The 21,232-nt window shown below is 36.1% G+C and overlaps 1 protein-coding gene across 30 annotated transcripts in view; it reads right to left on the reverse strand.

The window, feature by feature from the left end:
• Window positions 1-21,232, reverse strand: part of ABI3BP (ABI family member 3 binding protein) — a 184,898-nt gene that overhangs the window by 38,863 nt on the left and 124,803 nt on the right. For 20 of the 30 annotated variants that reach the window (XM_068907074.1, XM_068906917.1, XM_068907057.1 and 17 more), the window contains 15 exons: window positions 19,819-19,866; window positions 19,235-19,309; window positions 18,165-18,212; window positions 17,240-17,314; window positions 16,379-16,453; window positions 15,010-15,084; window positions 14,272-14,346; window positions 12,483-12,557; window positions 12,007-12,081; window positions 11,420-11,494; window positions 9,676-9,750; window positions 9,116-9,190; window positions 7,886-7,951; window positions 7,539-7,619; window positions 1,483-1,578 (listed from right to left, as the gene is read on the reverse strand). In XM_068907074.1, the coding sequence (XP_068763175.1) occupies window positions 1,483-1,578; window positions 7,539-7,619; window positions 7,886-7,951; window positions 9,116-9,190; window positions 9,676-9,750; window positions 11,420-11,494; window positions 12,007-12,081; window positions 12,483-12,557; window positions 14,272-14,346; window positions 15,010-15,084; window positions 16,379-16,453; window positions 17,240-17,314; window positions 18,165-18,212; window positions 19,235-19,309; window positions 19,819-19,866 (1,089 nt within the window). The remainder of the gene's footprint in view (window positions 1-1,482; window positions 1,579-7,538; window positions 7,620-7,885; window positions 7,952-9,115; window positions 9,191-9,675; window positions 9,751-11,419; window positions 11,495-12,006; window positions 12,082-12,482; window positions 12,558-14,271; window positions 14,347-15,009; window positions 15,085-16,378; window positions 16,454-17,239; window positions 17,315-18,164; window positions 18,213-19,234; window positions 19,310-19,818; window positions 19,867-21,232) is intronic. The other 10 variants (XM_068907009.1, XM_068906837.1, XM_068906848.1 and 7 more) reach the window with 9 other exon arrangements.

The following is a 21,232-nucleotide window of genomic DNA, read 5'->3' on the forward strand; positions in this document are numbered from 1 at the left end:
GAAAACTCCGTAAATGTACTTAAAAACAAAGCCAAGTACTGATTAACTAATGGCAATGCCTGATTAATTCTGAATTTTGATATACATATTAAGGCCTCATGAAGAGAGCCGAGATTATAGAACTAGACAAGAAAACTATGAAATAGTGGCAGCTAATTTCACAAGCATACCCAACTGTCTATCAGGATTAGAGGCCAAGGTATTGGTTTACTTCAAAGCTCTAAAAGCTTAACTTTAAACATCTAGTGTCATACGATGAGTAAAAGCAGATGTAGATGTTCCTTGAAATTCATGTGCATAAAAACTTTTCCAAACTCTGCAAATCATAGGCTGGATTTGCTTAAGTACACATCACTGTCTGACATTTAGTAATAAAAAATAAATAAATAAAAAAAAACCCAGCCATATTTGACTTCAATTCACAGCCTGGAACCAGCTACTACTAATAGTATATCACATTGGATTTAATCTTTGCTAAGTAAGATTTATTAAACTTTGAAAGATGAAACATTAGAACTTAGCTGTCAACCAGGCTGTTGTCTTTGTGCTGATAAGTTAGAAAATTCAGTAGCAATTAGGAACAAATGGCAATTTATAATTCAGTAAGAGGCCTATCTTTGTAAGCGTGCTTTTAAGTCATAACATATTTTCAAAGGCAAACCGAACTAAAACTGCATCTGCAGCAGAAAAATAAATTCAAGGGCAAAAAAGTGCAGCTAAAAATAAGCTCTGGTCTTGGTTTTTCTAATGAAGCAAAGAAATTCTCTACATGTAAAGGTGTGTGCATGTTTGTATGTATACTTGTGTTTGTATGTACACACTGGTATGCAAACACACCCTATATACTACAAGTCTTCAGTTGAAACGGAATTTTTTAGAAGGTAACTGGAAAATATTTAGTGAAATAGAAAATGCCTATTTTTAGAGGCTTATTCGGGAGGTTGTTCTTCAGTACGGGTGTTTTGATAGTTCCGAAAATACGACTGTAAAACTTGCAAGAACTGCAAAACCTGCAAGCCCGGTATGGCACATGAATGCAAACTATAACCTTAAATACACCAACTTGTTATTTTGCCTCAATCATAACATTCCAATTTTCCTAAAAATCCTAACAATTGAAAAAAAATCAATCTTATAAGCCGGAGAACACTTTAGTTATGTATTCTTCCCTTGCTATCTAGAAACTACAAGTGTGAAAAAATCAGTGCTAATAGTAATGTGGCTGTTTGCCCAGAAGAACACAACAAATACTGGTGGTGGTAATTTTTAGTCACTACTATATGCCACATAGGAACCACTGACCGCGAAATATTCTGATATTTATCTTTTTTGGTAGCATACTGAAGTCAGGAGAATGTGTACTGATAAGGATGGCCATGATTTAGTTCATCTTCAGTGGAGGTGTTTTCACGTAGAAAAGGCAATGCTTTTATTTTCCACAACTGTTAAAAACTGTCATACTGTCTTCTTTATTAACCTTACCAGAAATTGTCTTTTCCCACGTATCACTATATTCCATAGGTTTTTCTACATCCACGCCAATTAGTTTGACAATATCTTCAGGTGTATATACATCATCTGTGAAATTAAAGGGAAGTAAATAAATATCTACATGGTAGGAATGAGCAATGGAATACGTCTGTACAGTTGATATGCAATTCCAGCTAACATTAAGTGCAAAACTCACATATATGGCCATCTATATATATATATTTTTTTATCAAAGTCCTAACTCCTGTTCCAATAAGAAGAAAACGGTCTTGGTCTAAAGAGTTTGCACTTTAATTTTAAACATTCCTTGGAAAAGGTATAAAGGGAGAATGAACAGATTAAGAGATAACAGATAAGTGAGACCAAGATTCTTTGGAAGATGAGTACAGAGAATGACTTATTTTTTCAGTACACAGAATAAAGCCCCTGTGGATTCTTGTAAAGGGCTAAGTTCTTCTTTTCTCCTAAAATAAAATCGTTAGTTATCTTCAATATTGAATGGCTAAAGCAAATCTGAACCAAATATATACCATATATGGACTCGTGGAGACAAAGTCTGGATAAAATTCAGTTTGCACATAAAGGAATGTCTTACTTAGAAGTAATATAAACACATTTTAATGTCATTTACTTCGTATTTTTTTAAAAAAGATCAACAGAACTATTCCTGGTCCAAAACAACTGTTTCATATACTGACATTTATAGGACAGCCAAACTGTCAAATTCATAGGCCTTCCCTATATAAAATAAGTATACTTACTTTATAAGAACTCTCTGTATGGTAGATTGAACAGATGCATTGCGATTCCATCATGTAGCACTATTCTCAAAAGAAGACTGGGCAGAAACTTTGCACTCTCTAAAAATATGATCGAGTCTGAGTACTTCTATTCTCTCAGGGGAAAATAACAGTATAGAAGCATTTACTTATTTGCTAAAGATTAATATAATGATACTTGTAATAAGCTGCAAACAGGACACAGGTCCCTTGGTCCCTGCAACCAAGATTTCCAAACGCATCTTTTCCAAAAGCATGGTTTTGATGCAACTGCAATCTGTCTTCAGGCGTTTAAAGTGCTTAATTAGATCTTCAGATATGAAAAGCACCAGAGTGCTAATCAATGTCTCACATGAATGGTGTTCAAGGAAGATGATGCATGAGAAGATAAGCATCAGCTTTAAAAAGAAAACTAATCTTGTTCACCATAAGTCATAATTGAAGCATATTTAGTTTATTGATTTCATTCCATAATAAATACATCAACAAAATATAGCCGCACACTGACTAAATCACCCAAGTATCTATTACAAGTCCAATTTAGTTTTGCATCTTACAATGTCTAGAGAAAAGCCTGTCTTTATCTTGCTTCTTACAATCTAGTTTAGAATCATAATCTTTTCTGAGTTATATCAGCTAACAATGAACAAAATGCTGTATACATTCCAGATGGGAAAATAAAGATTTTGCAGAAACTTGCACTGCCATTAGTGAAGTAGTAGTGAAAATAAAGTCTAAGTTTCAAGGATAAAGCTGATCAAGCCACAACACTTGCCTGTTGACAAAATCTCCTCTCTGAATGATTCCATGCACTTCAAAACCACATAAAAGTTTGCTTGTGTTTACACACAAGGTATCTGCACTATTAAACAGCTTGCTCTGTTTATCATAGCCCTTGCTTAATGCTTACTAACGTAACTGTTTTTATAAGCATTTCATCTTATCACGTTCATCCAAACTTGTAACAGAACTAAGAACAGATGTGTTACTTGCATGTGTGTTTGTGTGTTCTTTACTTTCATCTTTCTTCCCGGCAATATTCATGGGGTCTGGAACACCTTACAACTAACCACTGCACCCTTAAAAGCAAGAATACCATTAAAGGGTTAGATCATGTTCAGGGAGGAATTGGAAAAGGCACCCATGATAAGACCAACTGAAATACCTCAATATTTAAGTTCCTCCAGAACTTGGCTATATACCCACAGTTTTAAAATGAAAAAGAAATCAGAATATAAAGTTGATGTCTGTTATGTGGAAAACCATTTGATTCACAGGGGAAATGGAAATGTTGCTGAATAGTAGACATTTAGCAGATCAGGAACAGTTTTTAAACGGTTAAAATTAAATCAAATATTCATTGGGGATGATAAAATAAGTTATGTATACTAAGACAAATAAGAAAAGCCATTCAATTAAACTGAAATTCTAGAAAATATGGCCTAAAACATTGTAGAAAACTAAGAGAAAAGTTAGGCAAGAGGATGCAGCCTCTACCATTTCTCAGTGTCAAGTTTACCACCTGGCACGTCAGCTAACAGCACACTAGCCAGGAGACTGAAAAGCCTGCCAGGAAACCAGCCACAAACCTGTGTGCTGCTGCTGGAAAAAATAAATTCCACAGCTTAGCATCTGGGTCCTGCAGCTGCCAAGCACGCTCTGCATGGGGTAAAATATCTTTGCACTGATGCTAATGAGTGCAATGAGGAAGAAGAACTGGAGCGCATTCAACATCACTACCTGCCCAGCAAGGAAGTAAAAAAACTAAACTGGTCTTTAAATGCCATGGGGCTCTTCAGTAACAGTACTCTTCTTCAGAGAGAGAAAAAATGATGTAATGTCTAAAGGGAAGTCTGAAAACACACTGTTCCTTACAGTCCAGTTAAGGATTCTGATCCGCTTAGAGATCTGGCAGCTAAGCACAGAAAATAACGCACTATTTTCATAGTGGAATAAATAATCTACTTGCTACCCTGCTCCCAGCTGTCCCGGTATCTTAAAATTTTATCATTTCTCTAAGACATCATCTGCTGTAAAACAAACTCTTTTGCCTTTCCTCAGTCAGTAACATTTAGGGCTCCAGGTTAGTGAAATTCTCCTCTTCTCTAAGTTTCTTCTATAGACTTAGAGATTCTATTTGCCATATGTAACGGCACATTGCTTGGGAGGGTCATAAAAGATTTTGCTGCACTTGATTACATGAACTCTCTGTTCTGCAAACTGCTTTATGTGAGCATAGGCAGCCTTGCAGATACAGCCACAATACTGTGATGTTCCTGCACTACACGAAGACTTGGAATTGCATTTACTCATCATCAAGGAAAGAATACAGTGCAGACCTGAAAGAGGTTGCTAAAAGCTGCAGTCCTCTCTCATCATGTCATGAATGTATAAAACTTGTGATTTCAGTACGCTTCTGAGAAGAAAGATGCAGACAGAAAGGTATCAGCAAGTGAACTTATGAGTTCCTTTATCGGCAGCATTAAAAAGTACAAAGAAACAAACAGTAAACAATGAATGCCAGCTCTTCTTTAAGACTCTGGATTCTAGGTTTAACTTAAAGGGCTCACTTGGCAGGATGCAAAATCTAGATAACAGATGTCTTTGGGACATTTCTTTAAATTAGAGGAAAAAAAGGCTTACATAACAGGGCAACGGAAAATATTGTTCGAAGTATCATTTTCCAGAAGAATTCTACAAGAAGGGACCCGTTCACCTGTGATTACCCATAGCATACACAGCAAGGCAACAGCCTTGTGACAATTTTGTGACATCAGCTGCCACAATGAAGCTCCAGTTCTAGCTGGCAATCGGCGCTACAACAAACACACGGAAATGACGACTCAAGGCCACTCTGACTTGCATATTTAAAATGAAATTGCTTAAACAGTACTTCAGCAGTCACCTACAACAATATTAAGCACAATAAACTACGTTTAAAGCAATTTAAATGTCTATTGTTACATTTATATTGCTGATGTAGTTAGTATATGTTCTTTCTTTTTTTTTAATCTAAAATTGCCAAGATGCTGCTGTATGTGAAAACAGAAACGCTTTGTAATTGTGTCTAACACAATTGCATCTGCATGCACAGTTTCACAGTGTGATTTCAAAAGCTACCTATTGCTGGAGACTAGTAAACATATTGGTCATTCATTAGCCATTTTGGTAATCAGATATTAAAAAGCTCACTTATAAGCAGACTGCCAACACAAGTAAATCCACCCACTACTACAGTCATTTATCATTTAATACTGTAACTATCTCTGATGTCCTGGAAATGGAAGGGCTCATTTGATTTCCCAGAAGGACTAGGAAGTCAAAGAGCGCTATCTCCAATGAAGACATTCATTGTAATATAGAAGAGCATGCCATGTGCTAAGCAGATTATTTTTAGCCGAACTTAAACATACAAGAATCTTCTCTTCACAGGTCTTGCTGTTTGTTAAAATTAAAATATGGTAGGCTTCTCAAAATTACCTACAGGAATGAGTAGCTCAAATCATAAAGTTAACAATGGGTATGAAATTGCCATAGCTACTTTGGAAATCCTAGTCCCTGGAAACACTACACAGCTTAAAAAAAAAAAAAAAAGGGCATGTGTAGCGTAGATGATACTGTAGTCAGGTTATCCTAACTTGGCTAGCACACATTAAAGTAGCGGAAGTATAGGACAGCAGTACTGTAGTGGCTGAAGAGCCAAAAGCTTATTTTGCATACGGTTATTATTTTAAACTTGCATTATTGATGAAGAACCACAAATTGTGTATTTAATAAATTCATGGTTGTATAAAAAAAATCAGTATGTCTATTGTCATAATAAATGAACGCTGTACGAAATAAAAATGTGGATACTTCCTTCATTGTGAATTAGCACTGACATTATTATTTTGATTGCTTAGAAGAATCAAGTAAAACTGAAAAAGGAGAAGTGATCTTTTCCCCCCTAAGCAAAATAGTTTTTGGATAAATCTTTACCATTAGGGATATATGGTAAACGTGCAAGAGTGCAAAAACGTGTAAATTAAGCATTTCTCACCCTTCTCTTTCATCAACTCAGAACCTCTTCAGCTCTGAAAGTATCCAAGCATCTGATAGTCCCTACATACGTAGGTCCCACATGAACACATCACTCGCACGACTAGCAAGATACCTGCCTTCAAGGCTTTCTCATTAAGCCTTCTGACTTAAACAATAATTTGGTAAGTATGTTCAAAAATTTTTTTCAGTACATTATTCTGGACCTACCATCTGAAAAACATCAATGAATAGTAGTCATGCAATAATCTGCAAGTTTACAGTGATTGAGTGTGAGCATCAGCACTTTACAACAACAAACAAAAAGCTATGCACCAGCTTTTCCAATAGAAACAGAGTTGACAGTGTTTGAAACTGGAATTATTTACCCTTAGACTCAAAATAAAGTGCTGGTAATAAGGCTGGGAAATCTATCCTGTTTATTCACCTGACCATGCACTTACATATACATAGGTTTTCTGTCAGTATTGATTCATGTTCACTGCAGATACTGGATAAAACTTTACATGGAGTATCAATTCAAGCTTGAGGAAGTTAGTTGGGTCTGCAGTTTAGATTCTGTTCATGTTTTACTTCAGAAGCAATTACAATCCAAAAACCATCATGGTGTTAGTAACCAACGCTAGAACCACGGAGCTTGCTTGCGGACCTGGTACGTTACAGTTACTAATCAGGCATGGCTCTGCCATGTAGCCCAATGAATACGTTTTACTATTTTGTGACACTAACAATAGGGCTAGCGCTCTAAAACCGATTTGCTTTCTTCTGCATTCATACACAACATAGTACAATGGTAGCTTCAATCCGCTCTTATGCCCTCACCAGTCAGAAAAACATTAAATAAGCAGCAGTAGCAAGGCCTAAAGAGTGTGACAACATGCTGTATATGTAGGAACAGTTCTAGCAAAACCATTCCATTTTACATTGAGCAGTATGATGTTTGTTTCAGAACACTCCCTGTACAATTAAAAAAGCTGTGCTTCCTGCTAGCATCTAATCAGCTTCATCTGAAGTCATACCAACTATAAATATATGGTTTCTAAAATGAATTTTAAGCGGAGTGGGCATGCACTAAAAAATTATATAGCATGACCACTAACAGTAATTACATACAGTACCCTGAGCAATTAACTTCTATGGTCAAAGACTGAAATATTTTGAAGAGTTTAAGGTGATTTCAAGAAGTATTATTCCTGCCTTTTCAGTGATAAGTTAAAAAAAAAATCTCACCTCTACCTGTTGCTGGCACAATCCATTTTGGCAGTCCAGGAGTTTTTGTTCTAGCCGGTGCTAGTGTGGTCCTACTAAGAGCTGCAAGAAAGTTTAAAAGAAAAGGTTCTATACGCAATATCAACAATTCTATATTAGAGAAGAGAAAGGAACAGGTATTCTGATGACACATACAATTTTTTCCCCTAATTTAGAAAGGCTTTTCCTATAGACTGATTAATTGGAAGAAAAATAGAAAAAACCCTTCTTTTCCAGCAATACTTAAAAGTCCACTAAAATAGATAAAATAATTAAATACAGTAGTAAATTTGCTTCTCCCTAACCTAAATTGAATAATCAATTATTACCTGGTCTGGTCTGTGATTTATCAGATGGCTTTGGTCTTGCAGAAGTGAGACGTGTTTTATGTGGTGCTGAAAGAAATAAACTTTAGATTAAACACTATGCGTAAAAGGAACATCAATAATGCAGTGTAATTTGTCACAAAAAAGGTCCATGCACCAATGCAAAATAGCAAAATGGACACATGAGAATTCTACGAGTTCTAATCCAAAATGCACGCTGAAAATGCTAGTTTCTTAGTGGTCAGATGACTCCAATCATCATGCAGTCTGACCAGTTACATTCATGTTTAGGTTTAGGAAAAGGTAAAAAAAATTTACAGCCAGTTACCCAACTGTATATGGATACAGAGTTAGCTCTGCAAGGTATCCATGGCCTTAAGACATTTAATTAGGGTCTGTAAAAAACAAACAAACAAACACACAAACAAAAAACCTCAAAATAAAACACCAAACTGAACCCCGAAAAATCAAATAGTCAGATAAAAATATGAAATATTGCTGAGCAAACAACTAGAAGCATTCAATGCAGACACAGTACAAGCTGCTGAAATGTAGTGTCAGCATCAAGGTTAAAATTAGAAGCCTTCAGCCTTTACCTAGTGTTGCCCTTGACTTGCCAAATAATTTTAGTATTTTAGGGGTTGCAATACCTGTGTGAATCACACTGAAAGCTGAACACATTAAGAAGTAGTAACTGCCATCTCATGCCAATTTATAAGCCTCTAACTCAGCACTTCTTTCCATAAATACAAGTAGTTATTTCATATTTGAAACCAATAACCATTCTAGCAATATCACATAATCCAGCAGAACTTCAAAAGCACAATTTCCCTGTCTGAAGTGTCAGAGAAAACATTTATGCAGGGAGAAATATATTACTAATTTTGATGTTTCTATGTGAGACAAGCTGTACAGATTTAGATTTAGTATTTCAAGGAAAAAGGTGGAAACCAGTTACATTTATGTTTGTAACGCTATACATTTGACAACCAAAGCACACAACACTAATCCTGTTTAAAAGCTTTGTATCATTTGTGAGGCAATACTGGCTAGACTTTGGTTTCCAGAGCAGTGGAATATATAGAAACATTCCATGAGGGCAAAATGTATTTTCATGTTCTATATTTCAAATTGTTTTAAATGAACTCATGAATAGACCATTAAACCATAAATTGTACGGATTCTACTTCAGAACTACAGACACTCGTAACTTAAGAAAATCATACCAATTACCTGTTTTCAACTGTGGAATTTCAGTCGCTAGAGCAGTTTTGGGCTTGGGTGAAAGCTGGTATGTCTCATTGGGAACTGAAAATGAAGATTTTACTGCTTATCAAATGCAAATGATTACTTTCTAAATATCAGAAACCTAATGTAGACAAGAAATTCAAACTATCTTTGTGCAGACTATATACAAAAAGGGTCAGTGCTAGAAACCTGGGTGAAAATTATGATGTAATGCAGATAAAAGGCTAGACTTTTCAAGACTGAGATGCTATACATCATTAGCAAGTCAGACAACAGCAGAAAGGATGATCAGTTATTGCTTTTTTTTGGATGACTGCTCAGCCCTGTGCATGCAGTATTTATTTCTAGAAAGAATTACAAACACAATGGCTGGAAAATTAGAGACAGCAACATTGTGTACATGTGCTGGAATGTGGCTAACAAATGACAAGAGCTAAAGAAATGCTTAAGGTACTTCTGTTGACTAGAAGGTAACTACATTCATATTGCAAAAGCAGAGGAAGAAAAGCTTTATGAAAAATAAGCTGACATAATATTTTCATTACCCAAAGTCATTTTGGACCCATCAACAACATGAACCGTTATAAGGTTAATTGATCCCAGGTGTGTCGTCCTTGGAGCTATGAGAAATAAAAGACTTGTGTGAGAAGTGAAATTAAAGAAGTTGGATTTCATTAAGGATCTGTGTCCTTTGTTTCCTGAAATCCTATCTCCACATCTGCTAAGATAACTTGTACAGACACGAGACAGGCCTGTGTTCTGATTAGTCTGGAGCTCTTTTCGTGCTGCCAGCCAGAAGGTACAAGTGCTCTGCTTGGGTGGTCGGGCCCCCCAACCAACCTCAGAACAAACGCCTAAGGGGGGAGTTCTGATGGCCTCCCACCTTTCTCAAGTTGGGTGTGCTAATTTGCACTGCTCTCAAATTTTTCTAAAAGTTTGTAGTAACTTATTTGTCTTTAAGGTACCCTTCCCTCACTCCAATCTGATTGAACTTAGTCAAAGATTTCTAAGTTACTGCAGGAAACCAAGGGCTTGGCAGGCACAGACACAGACTACATGTCTCTCTTCCTTCAGAAATGAAGCTCAAAATACAGAAGCTGGAAGGAAATCTACTTACTAGCATAGAATGGTGACTAAACAGCACCATTTATTTTGAACAACTTTCCTGACAAACAATAGTTTCTTACGCACATGCATCATTATAATGATTTCACTTTTATAAGGAAAAGAATAATCTTTCAAGTTCTGTTTTCTAAAATTCTTTGCCTAAAACTCATTTTTATTTGAGTCAAAACTACTGCTCATTGCAATGACATGACTGGAAATAGCTCTAATTCAGCTAATGCTTCCGTAAGACCTAAAATCTACTTTGGTTACTTACGGAAGATCTTTCAAAATAATCCTTTAGAAAATAAATCTTTCTGCTGCACTGTTCAGTTCGATTTTCACAGTAAAATATATGTGCAGTTCTTTAAAGAATAGGGTCACTGCTTAAATTCTTTCTGTTATATAAAAAAGGGCTAGAAGTCTAAGAAAAAAAAGAGGGGGGGGATGATAAAACTATTCATCATCCTACCGGACTTGCCCCCCCCCCCAAAAAAAATATATATATAAAAGTAGTTTGAAGTTTAGAGATTAGGAAGAATTCGGAGTTGCTTTTGATGATCATGCTGTCACTCCTTCCCCAATAATTTTTTTGTTTTGCTGCAACCTTCTACCTAGTAATTTTTATGAAAATAGTTGCATACCACCACTTCAGGGTGAGGGCGAAGTATCATACATTCTTCATTGTAACTATGCCTGCCTAGAATCTGCTGTAGTTACTACAGGAAACACTGATGGGGAGAAGATACCTATACTCTTCGCATCTGACTTTTCCTGAACTAGGATTCTGAAACCTGAGTTTCAAGAGTACTTGAGAAATTGAAGAAAATCCTATCCATTTATTTCAAACAATAAATTCCCCAAGAAGAAAAGAACTTAGAGAAGCTGGCTACAGCAATATACTTTTACTAAAACTAAATTCTTCCTATGTTTAATTGCTACTACCCACCAATTAAACAAACAACTCTTAAAAAACCCCAGCCACCTTAACTTCCGTGCTCCATGAAGAGAACTGATGCAATTCTCAGGCATCCTCTTTGATAGATTTCCTTAGTGTATTGATCAGTGATACTAATTTCTCTCTAGATAACATTTGTAACATATGACCACAGTACTGAATGACAGCAGAAAGTATTGCTAAGACACTGTGACAATAACACATTTAAGTTGCAAACTTTAAATTACCGGGTTTAGTCTGTGGTACTTCTGGCCCGACAGATGTTTTAGGTTTGGAAGGAATGAGCAGTGTTTCTTTTGGAGCTGAAAGAAAGGAGAAAGATTATTATTGCATTCTTCAGGAATCATAATCCAAAGCCATGTTTAGCCCACAGAAAGTGCATGCCTGAAACGCCTGTAAAAAAAAGACAATAACAATTCCATGGGTTTCTGGAACCTGAAACAAATAACTGTCCAAAACACAGGAAGTTCTAATACTGTGCCATAGAATAAGCTGAGTTAGTGGCTAAAATTCTTGCTCTTCCGAAGAATTTTAAAGAAAAATTAGACCACTTAATTTGGTTGGAGAACTGAGACAGGCTGCTGAACAGAGATGACCTGTAGACAATTTCTGCATTACTTCTAGGATAGAGCTGAGAGTCTTCTGTAGTAGCAGACATGCATGTGTGTAAGCAGAATGAAGAACAGTGGAATGATGCTGCACAAAGTAACACACCAAAGCATGTTTTCTAGAAATTTCATTTTCAATTGAAAATTGAAATTTTCATTGAAAAATGAAGAATACCTGCATCTTAACTTTAAGGAAACTTATTTACCCATTGTTGCCCTTGACTGCTCAGTGGTAGTAGAAGATTTTGTAATAAGTGGTTGGGGGGTTGTTTGATGTATTGCTGTTAGGGAGAAAATGTGAAGAATCTTAGAATGTCAAACTGTAATGGAAACAAAGTAGCATTTGCACTATTTCTAAAACTTTCAAAATATCTCAAACAGAAGAGAAGCAAAATACCTTAAAATCAATTCTTGGTAGAGATATATCAGCTAGTATCTTTCAATTAACTTCTAATATTCCTTTGATAACAAAAATGGGAACGGACACAAGACAATATAAAATTTTAAAACTATTTTTGTTTATTATAGGACATAATATCAGTTTTGGGGAGTACAAGGTTTACGCATATGGTTCAGCACAAAAACAGCTATGAATAACTCCCCTGAAAAGCACAAGAACTGAGGCTAGATGAAAAGAATGATTGAACACAAATACACAAAATTACAAGAATGACTCCATTACCAGGTTTGGTGTGTGGCACTCTTGGCTTTGCAGATGTTTTTAGTTTGGTAGGAATGAACTGTTTTTCAGTTGAAACTGAAAAAAAAAAAAGAAAAAAAAAAAGAAAAACACCCCACTGCAACCGGAACAATAAATGCCAAGTTATTTGGAAGGAAAAAAACAAACAAACAAACCAAACAACCCAACACATCATATTCACAGTACACAGGGAACATCAGTTTGATCTGATCTGCAATAAGGCAAATTATGCAAGGGTAAAGCTGAAAAATCAATCATTTGGAATTCCTGCAGAGGAAGAAAAAGAAATTAAATGGTCACTGACATGGACAGAATTTCCAAAAATTACATACAGATTTGTAGCTTTGGATGAAGCACTGAAGAATACTGTCATAAACAGCATACAGTAAAGTAATGGGACAAAAAAAATTGGCAGTAATGGCCTCCACCTTGCACATCTTCCATATGTGAATATCTGAGGACAGTATCTATTTTTCAATGGGTCCTTTAGATCAGACTTGACCTATAAATTAACTTTCTAACTAATCAATCCTGGAATCTCAATTCTTCCATTATAATTCTGATACTGCCATGTAGTATCATTTACTCGAAAAGGTATTTTAGCATTTATAGGAAACACTTGTGAGTCCATGATGCATGCCAGTGTAAAAGATCCTCCAAAAAAGAAGAAAAAAAATAATCAAATTCTTGCAGTCTATCTTAGTCTGTACATTTTTCATCACCTGTGTTCTGAAGAATCATTTCTGCATATGAATATTACAGCAAGTAGCTCCAGATGTGTAAGGCAGGGCACATAAAGTGCACAAAGTTATGTAACTAGATCTCAAGAGAAAACTAATGCAAGTGTCAAGGCATACAGGGAATATATATTAAACTGTTAATATGATGAAAAGTATTTTTCATTTCCTATTTCTGAAAGAAAAAAGCATAGTTCAAAGATTATTGCATGGCTATTAATACTTCATTAATATTCCATTCATGACACCACTTCATTCTTAGAAAACCATGGCCAGGGTCTGCCTCTGAAACTCCAACATAGAACCAATTAATAACAAAGATGGCTGGAGCAATCTGCTGGCTCCTGCTGGCCAATACTACTTGGATTCATTCAAAAACTCTTATCTGGGCCAGATCTGAAATTTAAGTTAAGAAGAAAGAATTCTGAGGGTAATGTTTCAGCTATTTATGCAACTTTTCCCAACAGAAATAACTAGAAGTTAACAGAGAAGACTGTTTTAAGAGCTGGTATTTGATTTGGAGGGTCACATAGTTGGTCTGTTTTGGTATACATTATGCTGTACTTGAGATTTTATCATTTTCTTGCAATTTCCTTTGGTAAAATTATGTAACAGGATCAGAGCCCAGTGCGAGAAATAAATTTCAACACAAACTCCCTGCTAATCATTTTTGGAAGAGTGAAGTAGCACAACACATTAGTGTAACAGTATCTATATTCCAGATGCAGAATTCAGAGGAATCACTATCTGCTCTTTAAATAAAGTTCCCTTTTACTGAAAAATATATAACAGCTCAAGGAATTGGGTCATCGCCTGACTGGAATAGCTAGAAAATGAGGAGACGAACTTCCAAGAGGGAATCTGCACACGCATTATTATCCTTACCTACTAGGCCAAAGGACAACCAGGTATCTAGAAGCCGAGCAACACTTCCTTATCAGTTTTTATTATCATTTAATAAAGTCCTTCTAAGAATATCTTCTCTAACAAGAATGTAAAAATTAAGTAATTATTTATGAAATACACATGATTACCCAGTGTTGCCTTTGTTCGTTCAGGAATATGAGGAATCATAGTAGTAACTGGTTCATGGAAAGGTGGAATGATTTCTGTTGGAAAAAATGTGGATAAATCCTCAGAAAAAATGAAGAGATACCACCCCCCCACCCACCCTCCCTCAGAAACACTTCAACACCATACTAGATCCACCAGGAAAAGAGTATTTTAAAACAGCAGTTTGCATTTGCCCTCAGAGATTTATGTTCCAATTTTTGTTTTTAACATCCAGACACTTAAAAAAAAACAAAAAAAACCCTTCAGTGAAATCACCAGTTCTCTTGCACAGATTGGTCAGATGTATTCAAATTAGAACAGTCCCATGATACAACAGAAGAGATTCCTCAGTCTAACTTGACTGAAAACACGTGACAAAGAAAAGACACTGCAACAGCCCTGAGGCTTCTCTCCAAAGGGCTTCAAAGACATGCTGTAAACAACTGAAGCATGTTGCTCAAATACAATCTGTGAATACCTTTTGAGAATTGATTTACACATACAGGTCACTACTATTTGTTTTTCTGGTAATATCAGCATAATACCAAAATGACTTAAACTGCTATAGTTTTTATCAGAGGTATTACTTAAATGCAACACTGCTGAGGTTTCTTAAGCTAGCAAACAGGTAACAGCAACTTTACTATTGACAACCTTTTTTCCTAGAAAGCAGTTGCTGAATTATCAACCTTAGTTTGACAAAAGGCAAGATAATTTACCAGTCTTGGTGTATGAAGCATCTGGGATGGGAGCTGCTTTAAGTTTAAAGGGAGTATGTAGTGGTTCTTTAGAAGCTGAAACAAAAGATTCGTTATAAGGGATATACACTCTTCAGAAATTAGTCAGGTTTATTGCATAGGCACTGCATATCTTGTGCCTAAAAGGGAGAAATAAGTTTTTTATGTGCATAATTGCAAAATTTGAAGTCTGCATACAGGAATTTAAAGGGAATAAACAGCCATGAATGAAAAAATGGGTGGAAAAGTGATCAAGTAAGCAAAATCTCATCTGGAGACAAGCAACAAAAACTGAAAGAACATAGACAGTTATAGCTGAGGTGTTTCCATCTGTACTTCAGAGCTGACAACTGCAATACCCATGTATGCTCATCTCCTGTAAGCATCAAAGAAGCTACAGTGTATGTGAGAATGAAAGAGGTATTTTCTGCAAAGACAACCAAACAGCTAAGAATCTTTCAATACCTGGAAAAGAGCAGAATTAAGCTGAGTAAGTTTAAAAAACAAACACACACAAAAATCAAAAACCAAACAGATGACACAAAAAACAGACGAATCTATAATCTTTGATCTAAGGAGCAGTAGGGGAGAAATAATAATGACCAGCCCAAGGTAATGTTTTTACCTATTACTGCTTTTGGTTTTTCAACTGTAAATGTTATAGGTGCCAAAACTGCATAAAAAACAAGAACATGCAAAGAATTAGTGATAAGTATCATCAAAAGGGCAGAAAAACTCCCTTTTACATGACCAATTTCTTTCCAAATGAGGACGCATACTGTAAAGTCCCTTTTAAGTATTTGTTGGTGGAATCCATTAACATACATGCATTCTAAAGGAGAGTCCAACTGATGCCTTCCAAATCACCAGGAGTTACAGAGGGTGGCAGTTCACTAACATGTAAATCCCTATGGAGTCTATTTTTAATGGTCTTATTATTCCATTACCAAGGCACACTTGAACAGATATGAGTGTGGTGTGAGTTACAGAGATTTAGAGTCACACATGAAGGCCCTCAAAGATGGTTTTCTCTAAGCATCTTTTGATAGGCATGAAAGAGATGCCGTTTCTTCCAAGAACATTGTTGTAACATTTGTATACAGTTTACACTGCTATGCAGATAAGCCATCAGTGACAACTGTCATGGGGCTGAAAAGCACACACATACAACTCTCCGAAACTCAGCCATTAAAAATATAAACATGTCCAATCTTTAAACGTGTATATAATCTTTGTTAGAAAATCTATTTGCTTGTAATATTAAAAGTTACTCAACACTTGATTCACTGAGGAAAGACAACCCAAGAAAAAACCTGACTATTCAAGCCCAACAAAATAACAATATATTTACCAGGTTTTGTCTGTGATGCATCTGGACTTGGTGATGCTTTGGGCTTGGAGGAGTCTCGTCGACTCTCTTTTGGACCTGGAAAGATGAGCAAAGTTTTGCACATAGGAGTGAGGATGATGGTTAAACATAAGTCTTTGGATTTTCCTGACAAGAGACTCATTTTCTCAAGGAAAATTTTTATTTTTTAGAAATTATTTTTTCCATTTTAAAGTAATCGGAAAGAGGTTTCATGCCAATGGGATCAATAGTATGTTAGTGCATAGGCTAAAAATAAGCTGACTGTGACACTGCAGCGTTGGATTAACTCTCCACCCTTCTATCAAACAGAGCTTGTAAACTGCTGTAGTTCTAACAGGTCACCTAGTTGTTGTTCTCATACGTTCCAAATTTCAAGTATCTGCTGCTCTTTCAACATTGCATTACAAAAAAATCTTCAACAAAGCAGTGAAGCAGAAGGAATGTGGAAATTTACCACTCACTTTCAATTGGACAGAGCTATTCCAAAGCGGAGTTTTGGGAACAGGAAAGTACTATAATTTGACACTTGTGAATAAATATCTGGAAAACGTAAGCACCTCTTTCACATTCTCTGGAAATTGAGACAAGCGTTTTCCAGTGTGCAAGGGCTCAAAATGAGAGAGTTAACTCCTCCCCTCCCTAACCATTATACAAGTTATTGACATGTATAAATATCTAGCCACATTATCTTGTTTCATGACAGATATAGGGCAGAATTTCACTGTAATAGTAAAATACCACCTATTCAGTAAGTATCTGTATACATTCAAAGAGCTCAACAATTTTGACTGTTTTCAATAGGATCACCTTTCAGGCACTAAAGGACAATAATGAGAAGCTTACTTGCTCTGGTTGGAGGAACACGTGGACTAGGTGATGTTTTAGGTTTGGAAGGCCCACGACGCGTCTCTCTAAGAGCTGAGAGAAAGAAACTGGGTTAACCAGTACTAACATTTTCCTAGGGATCAGTGTCCACTACCATCAGTAACAAAGCTAACTAATACAAACACAAAATAAAGACTTGAACCAAAGGTATTTGTGTGGAAGTGATACAAAGGAGAAGTTTCTCAGGAACAAAATTAGTCTGTGGAGAAAAAAAACAATCTTGTGTGAGAAACTAAGCATGTGAGAGAATTCCTGGTTCTGTTTAGCATGGGGGAAAAAGAAAATAATAATTTCAAATACAAAGACATCACTGCATGACAATGGAGGCTATATTGGAATGATTCAAAATACCACATATAACAGTCAAATGGGCACATACTCAAGGATACATAGCATCCAATGATCACTGAACTGATTCTGTTTTGAGAGTAGAATCGCAGTTTAAATGAAATGGAGTTACTTTTCAGACCCTCTATGAAGGACTGAATCTCATTTATTGAAACTGGAGGGGAAGGGAAAGGGAAAAAGAATATTTGCAGCGTGCAAGCTCTATTCACCCAAACCATGTGACTATCTAAAAGGGTGCCCCCTCTAGAGCATGACTGAGAATGTGCAAGTTAGGATCCTGTTTTGATCCACCCTCTGTCTCTTATCATTGAATAGTGAAGGAAATTAGCCTACGTTAAGTGCATAAAAGCTTGGAAAGTAAAAGGATCCTCCTCAATTCTTATGATGCAAACTGAAAGAGCAACAGATAATCTTGAGTGTTAAATTATTAAGGCACATACAAAGAAAGGTGACAAATCTTCACAGGTCTACTCTTAATGGCTTGTGTTGAAGGAGAAAGACAGTTATGACCATCCAAATAAGAAAGTGTCATTACCTACTGTTGACTTTGGTTTCTCAGTTCTAAACGTAAATGGATCCAAGACTGCACAAAATTAATAAAAACCAAATCAACTAATTGCAAAAACAATCAAAATATTACAACCACTACCTCCACAAAGACAATGCTATCCCTACTGCAGCCAATGAGCTATGGTGACTCCCCCGTGAAATTCAATACATGACAGAGCATTATGCAACTTTAAACTCTCTAGCTCAAGGCAATAGCTTTAACATGGAACAGAGCCCAAATATAAATCTGGAGCTTTTGTAAAAAGCCCCCAAGAAACTGTTGGTGGTTTTTCCCTTCAACTTTGTACGCTTTCCTGGCTTATTTCAAGCTTTTGAATCAAAAACCAGGCGCAGCTTTATGAGGGGAGAAAGGAACCTTAGTGAGCCATCATCTTCCTGTCCATTTTCCGCAGCAGCACCACCTCATGTTGCATATACCGTGGGTACTTCATGCTAGAATGAGCTGTACAACTTCCTCCATCATCAATTAGTCCAGCACTGTACATTGCTCTATACTGAGCTCTGTAGGTAACATTACAGAAAGTACTGCACATTCTCAAATCTCTGAACAATGCAAGAGCTCTGCAAAACTGGCTGAAAAGAATTACTGAATAATTGTAGCGGGGGGGGGGGGAGGGGAGGGGAAGGGAAGGGAAGGGAGGGGAGGGAGAAGTGCCCAGTTTGAGAATCACAGAAAAAACCTTCCCCTTTGCAATGACACCCCTCTTTCTCATTTTCACATTCCTCAAACTCATCCAAATTCAAACAGAAAAGATAGAGTTTCACTGAAGACTTTGCTATTGCAAACTGACTTGGCACAGAAAATTACCACTGCTGCAGTGACTTATAATGTGAAAAGAACCCAAGACAGAGTTTAAACTTACTAGGTTGCTTACAGATTCCCATATCATGACATGCGATACGGATCCTATCCTTCAAAGGATGCTTCAACAAATACACCCAAGGGATTCAAATAATCGTGAAGCCCCACGGATCACAGTAGAATTTGTAAAATACACCTATCAGTATGATAAGATAAAGAAACAGTGTACTTACCAGGTTTGGTCTGTGGCACCTCTGAGCTTGGTGAAGTCTTAGGTCTGGAGGGAACACGGTGTGTTTCTTTTGGAACTGAAATAAAAAAAAAATCTGACTATTAAAATCACTCAAGAACCTGAGACTGACAGCAGGCATAACATTTAAAGAGAACACATGCCTTGCAACCCTCTGGAGACACAAAAAGCTTGTATGAGTAATGGAGTATGAATGTCTGGTATGCAAATAGATGGTGCTGATAGAGAATCTCTGTAACAGGACCAAATAAAGCAAGGCCAGGATGGACGGTTGACTTGCAGACTAGTAGAAACGATGAAGCACATTATAGAAACTGAATATAAAGAAACATGGTCAAAGCAAGATTGTGCTGCTTCCATCTACTTTACAGAACAAATTTTTGTGAGGAAAACCAAACAAAATGAATATGAATTGTTAGTGCAAAATACCAAAGCAGCCTTAAAGAAGGACGAAATTTAATTGTAAAAAATTACGACAGTGGAGTACAGTGAACATATACTTATGATGCTAGGTCTCCGCTGAGAAGAAAAACTAAATGTGATGGTGCCTGTAGTTAGTACTTTTACCTATTGCTGTTTTTGGCTGATCAGTTCTAAATGTTACAGATTCCAGGACTGTATGAAAAACAAAGCAATAAAAGCTATCATGAAAATTGAAGAGATTAATTCCACTTAAAATTAGTATTATTTGTCTAATAACTGCACTATAAATTATATATTGCCCCTAAAAGCAAAGTTATATTGAAGCTATTATATCAAACAAAGTCTCTATCTGAGACAATTAGGGACTAAACAGCTTAAGACAAAACATACTCCTTAAGTGTGAGCTGAGTTCTCTCATGCGCTTCAAAGAGATATCCAAACGCTTATCACTCCCTCATTCAGAAAATGGCCTTTGGTGGACACAAAACTCTTCCCTCTGTGGTATATTTTAAATGCGGTTTACACATACAATTGGAATTTGAGACCACTTCCTTGTTCTGGGTGCTGTATTATTAAAGAGCATTACAGCACACTGAGCTACACGACCACGTACGTTCGCTCTACAGTGGTATGAACTTAAAAATAAACACGGTGCTTGCATAAGGATGTAAAACTACTGCTGTCTTCTTGCATTTCTCTCATTAGAAATAGAGCCACAATAGAAATGTCTTCCTTCTGTGCCAATTCCTCTGAATGGGTGATAATAAAAGAACTGTTATAAATTGGTTTTGGATATTTGAAGATAACCACAACAAGGTAAGTGGATGATGCTGTCAAAAAAAGTTCTGCATCTTACGGATTCCTGAAGAAACAATTAATAAATGTTTTGATTTAAACATAGAACAGTCCAAACTTGCAACATTTGCAAGAGAAAACTCTTTTGAGAAGGATAGGCTACCATAACAATAAAAAAAGGGCGACAAAAGTAAGAACACTGAAAACATATGCACTGAGTTTATGAAGAGCAGCATTTTAAGTTTTAATTTGGAGTTAGTATTTGATAATCAGGTGCCATGATTCAAAAATATGAGAGAATAAGGATTTTGATTTTTTTTTTTAAACGAGGAAATCATGTTTAATAGATACTATTAGCTTTCAAAACTATTGCTCCATGTCACCAATTCAAAGATCTTCAGTAAAGTAATTATCATAAAACTTGTCACGCTTACCAAAAGAGAACATACCTTGATACATTATACAATGGTAATTTTCTGTTGCTATTACTACAAAAACAATCAATAACACAGGACACTGAGTAATTTTTTTCTACATACCACTGGATTCAACGGAACTCATGTTTAATGACATTAGTAAATGAAAATCCAGTATTTTGGAATACTGTATAGATAACTATTAATACCATGAATATTAATAGACAAATAATATAAATGCACTTGTTAATTAACAAATGGTAGCTCTGCACTCGGTACTTTATTTCTTCATGCAGAAAATAATCATGTCATGAGATGAAACAACTGCAAATTGAAAGAGAAGCATC

The sequence above is a fragment of the Struthio camelus genome, chromosome 1 (assembly GCF_040807025.1).
Source record: "Struthio camelus isolate bStrCam1 chromosome 1, bStrCam1.hap1, whole genome shotgun sequence".
Lineage (NCBI taxonomy): Eukaryota > Metazoa > Chordata > Aves > Struthioniformes > Struthionidae > Struthio > Struthio camelus.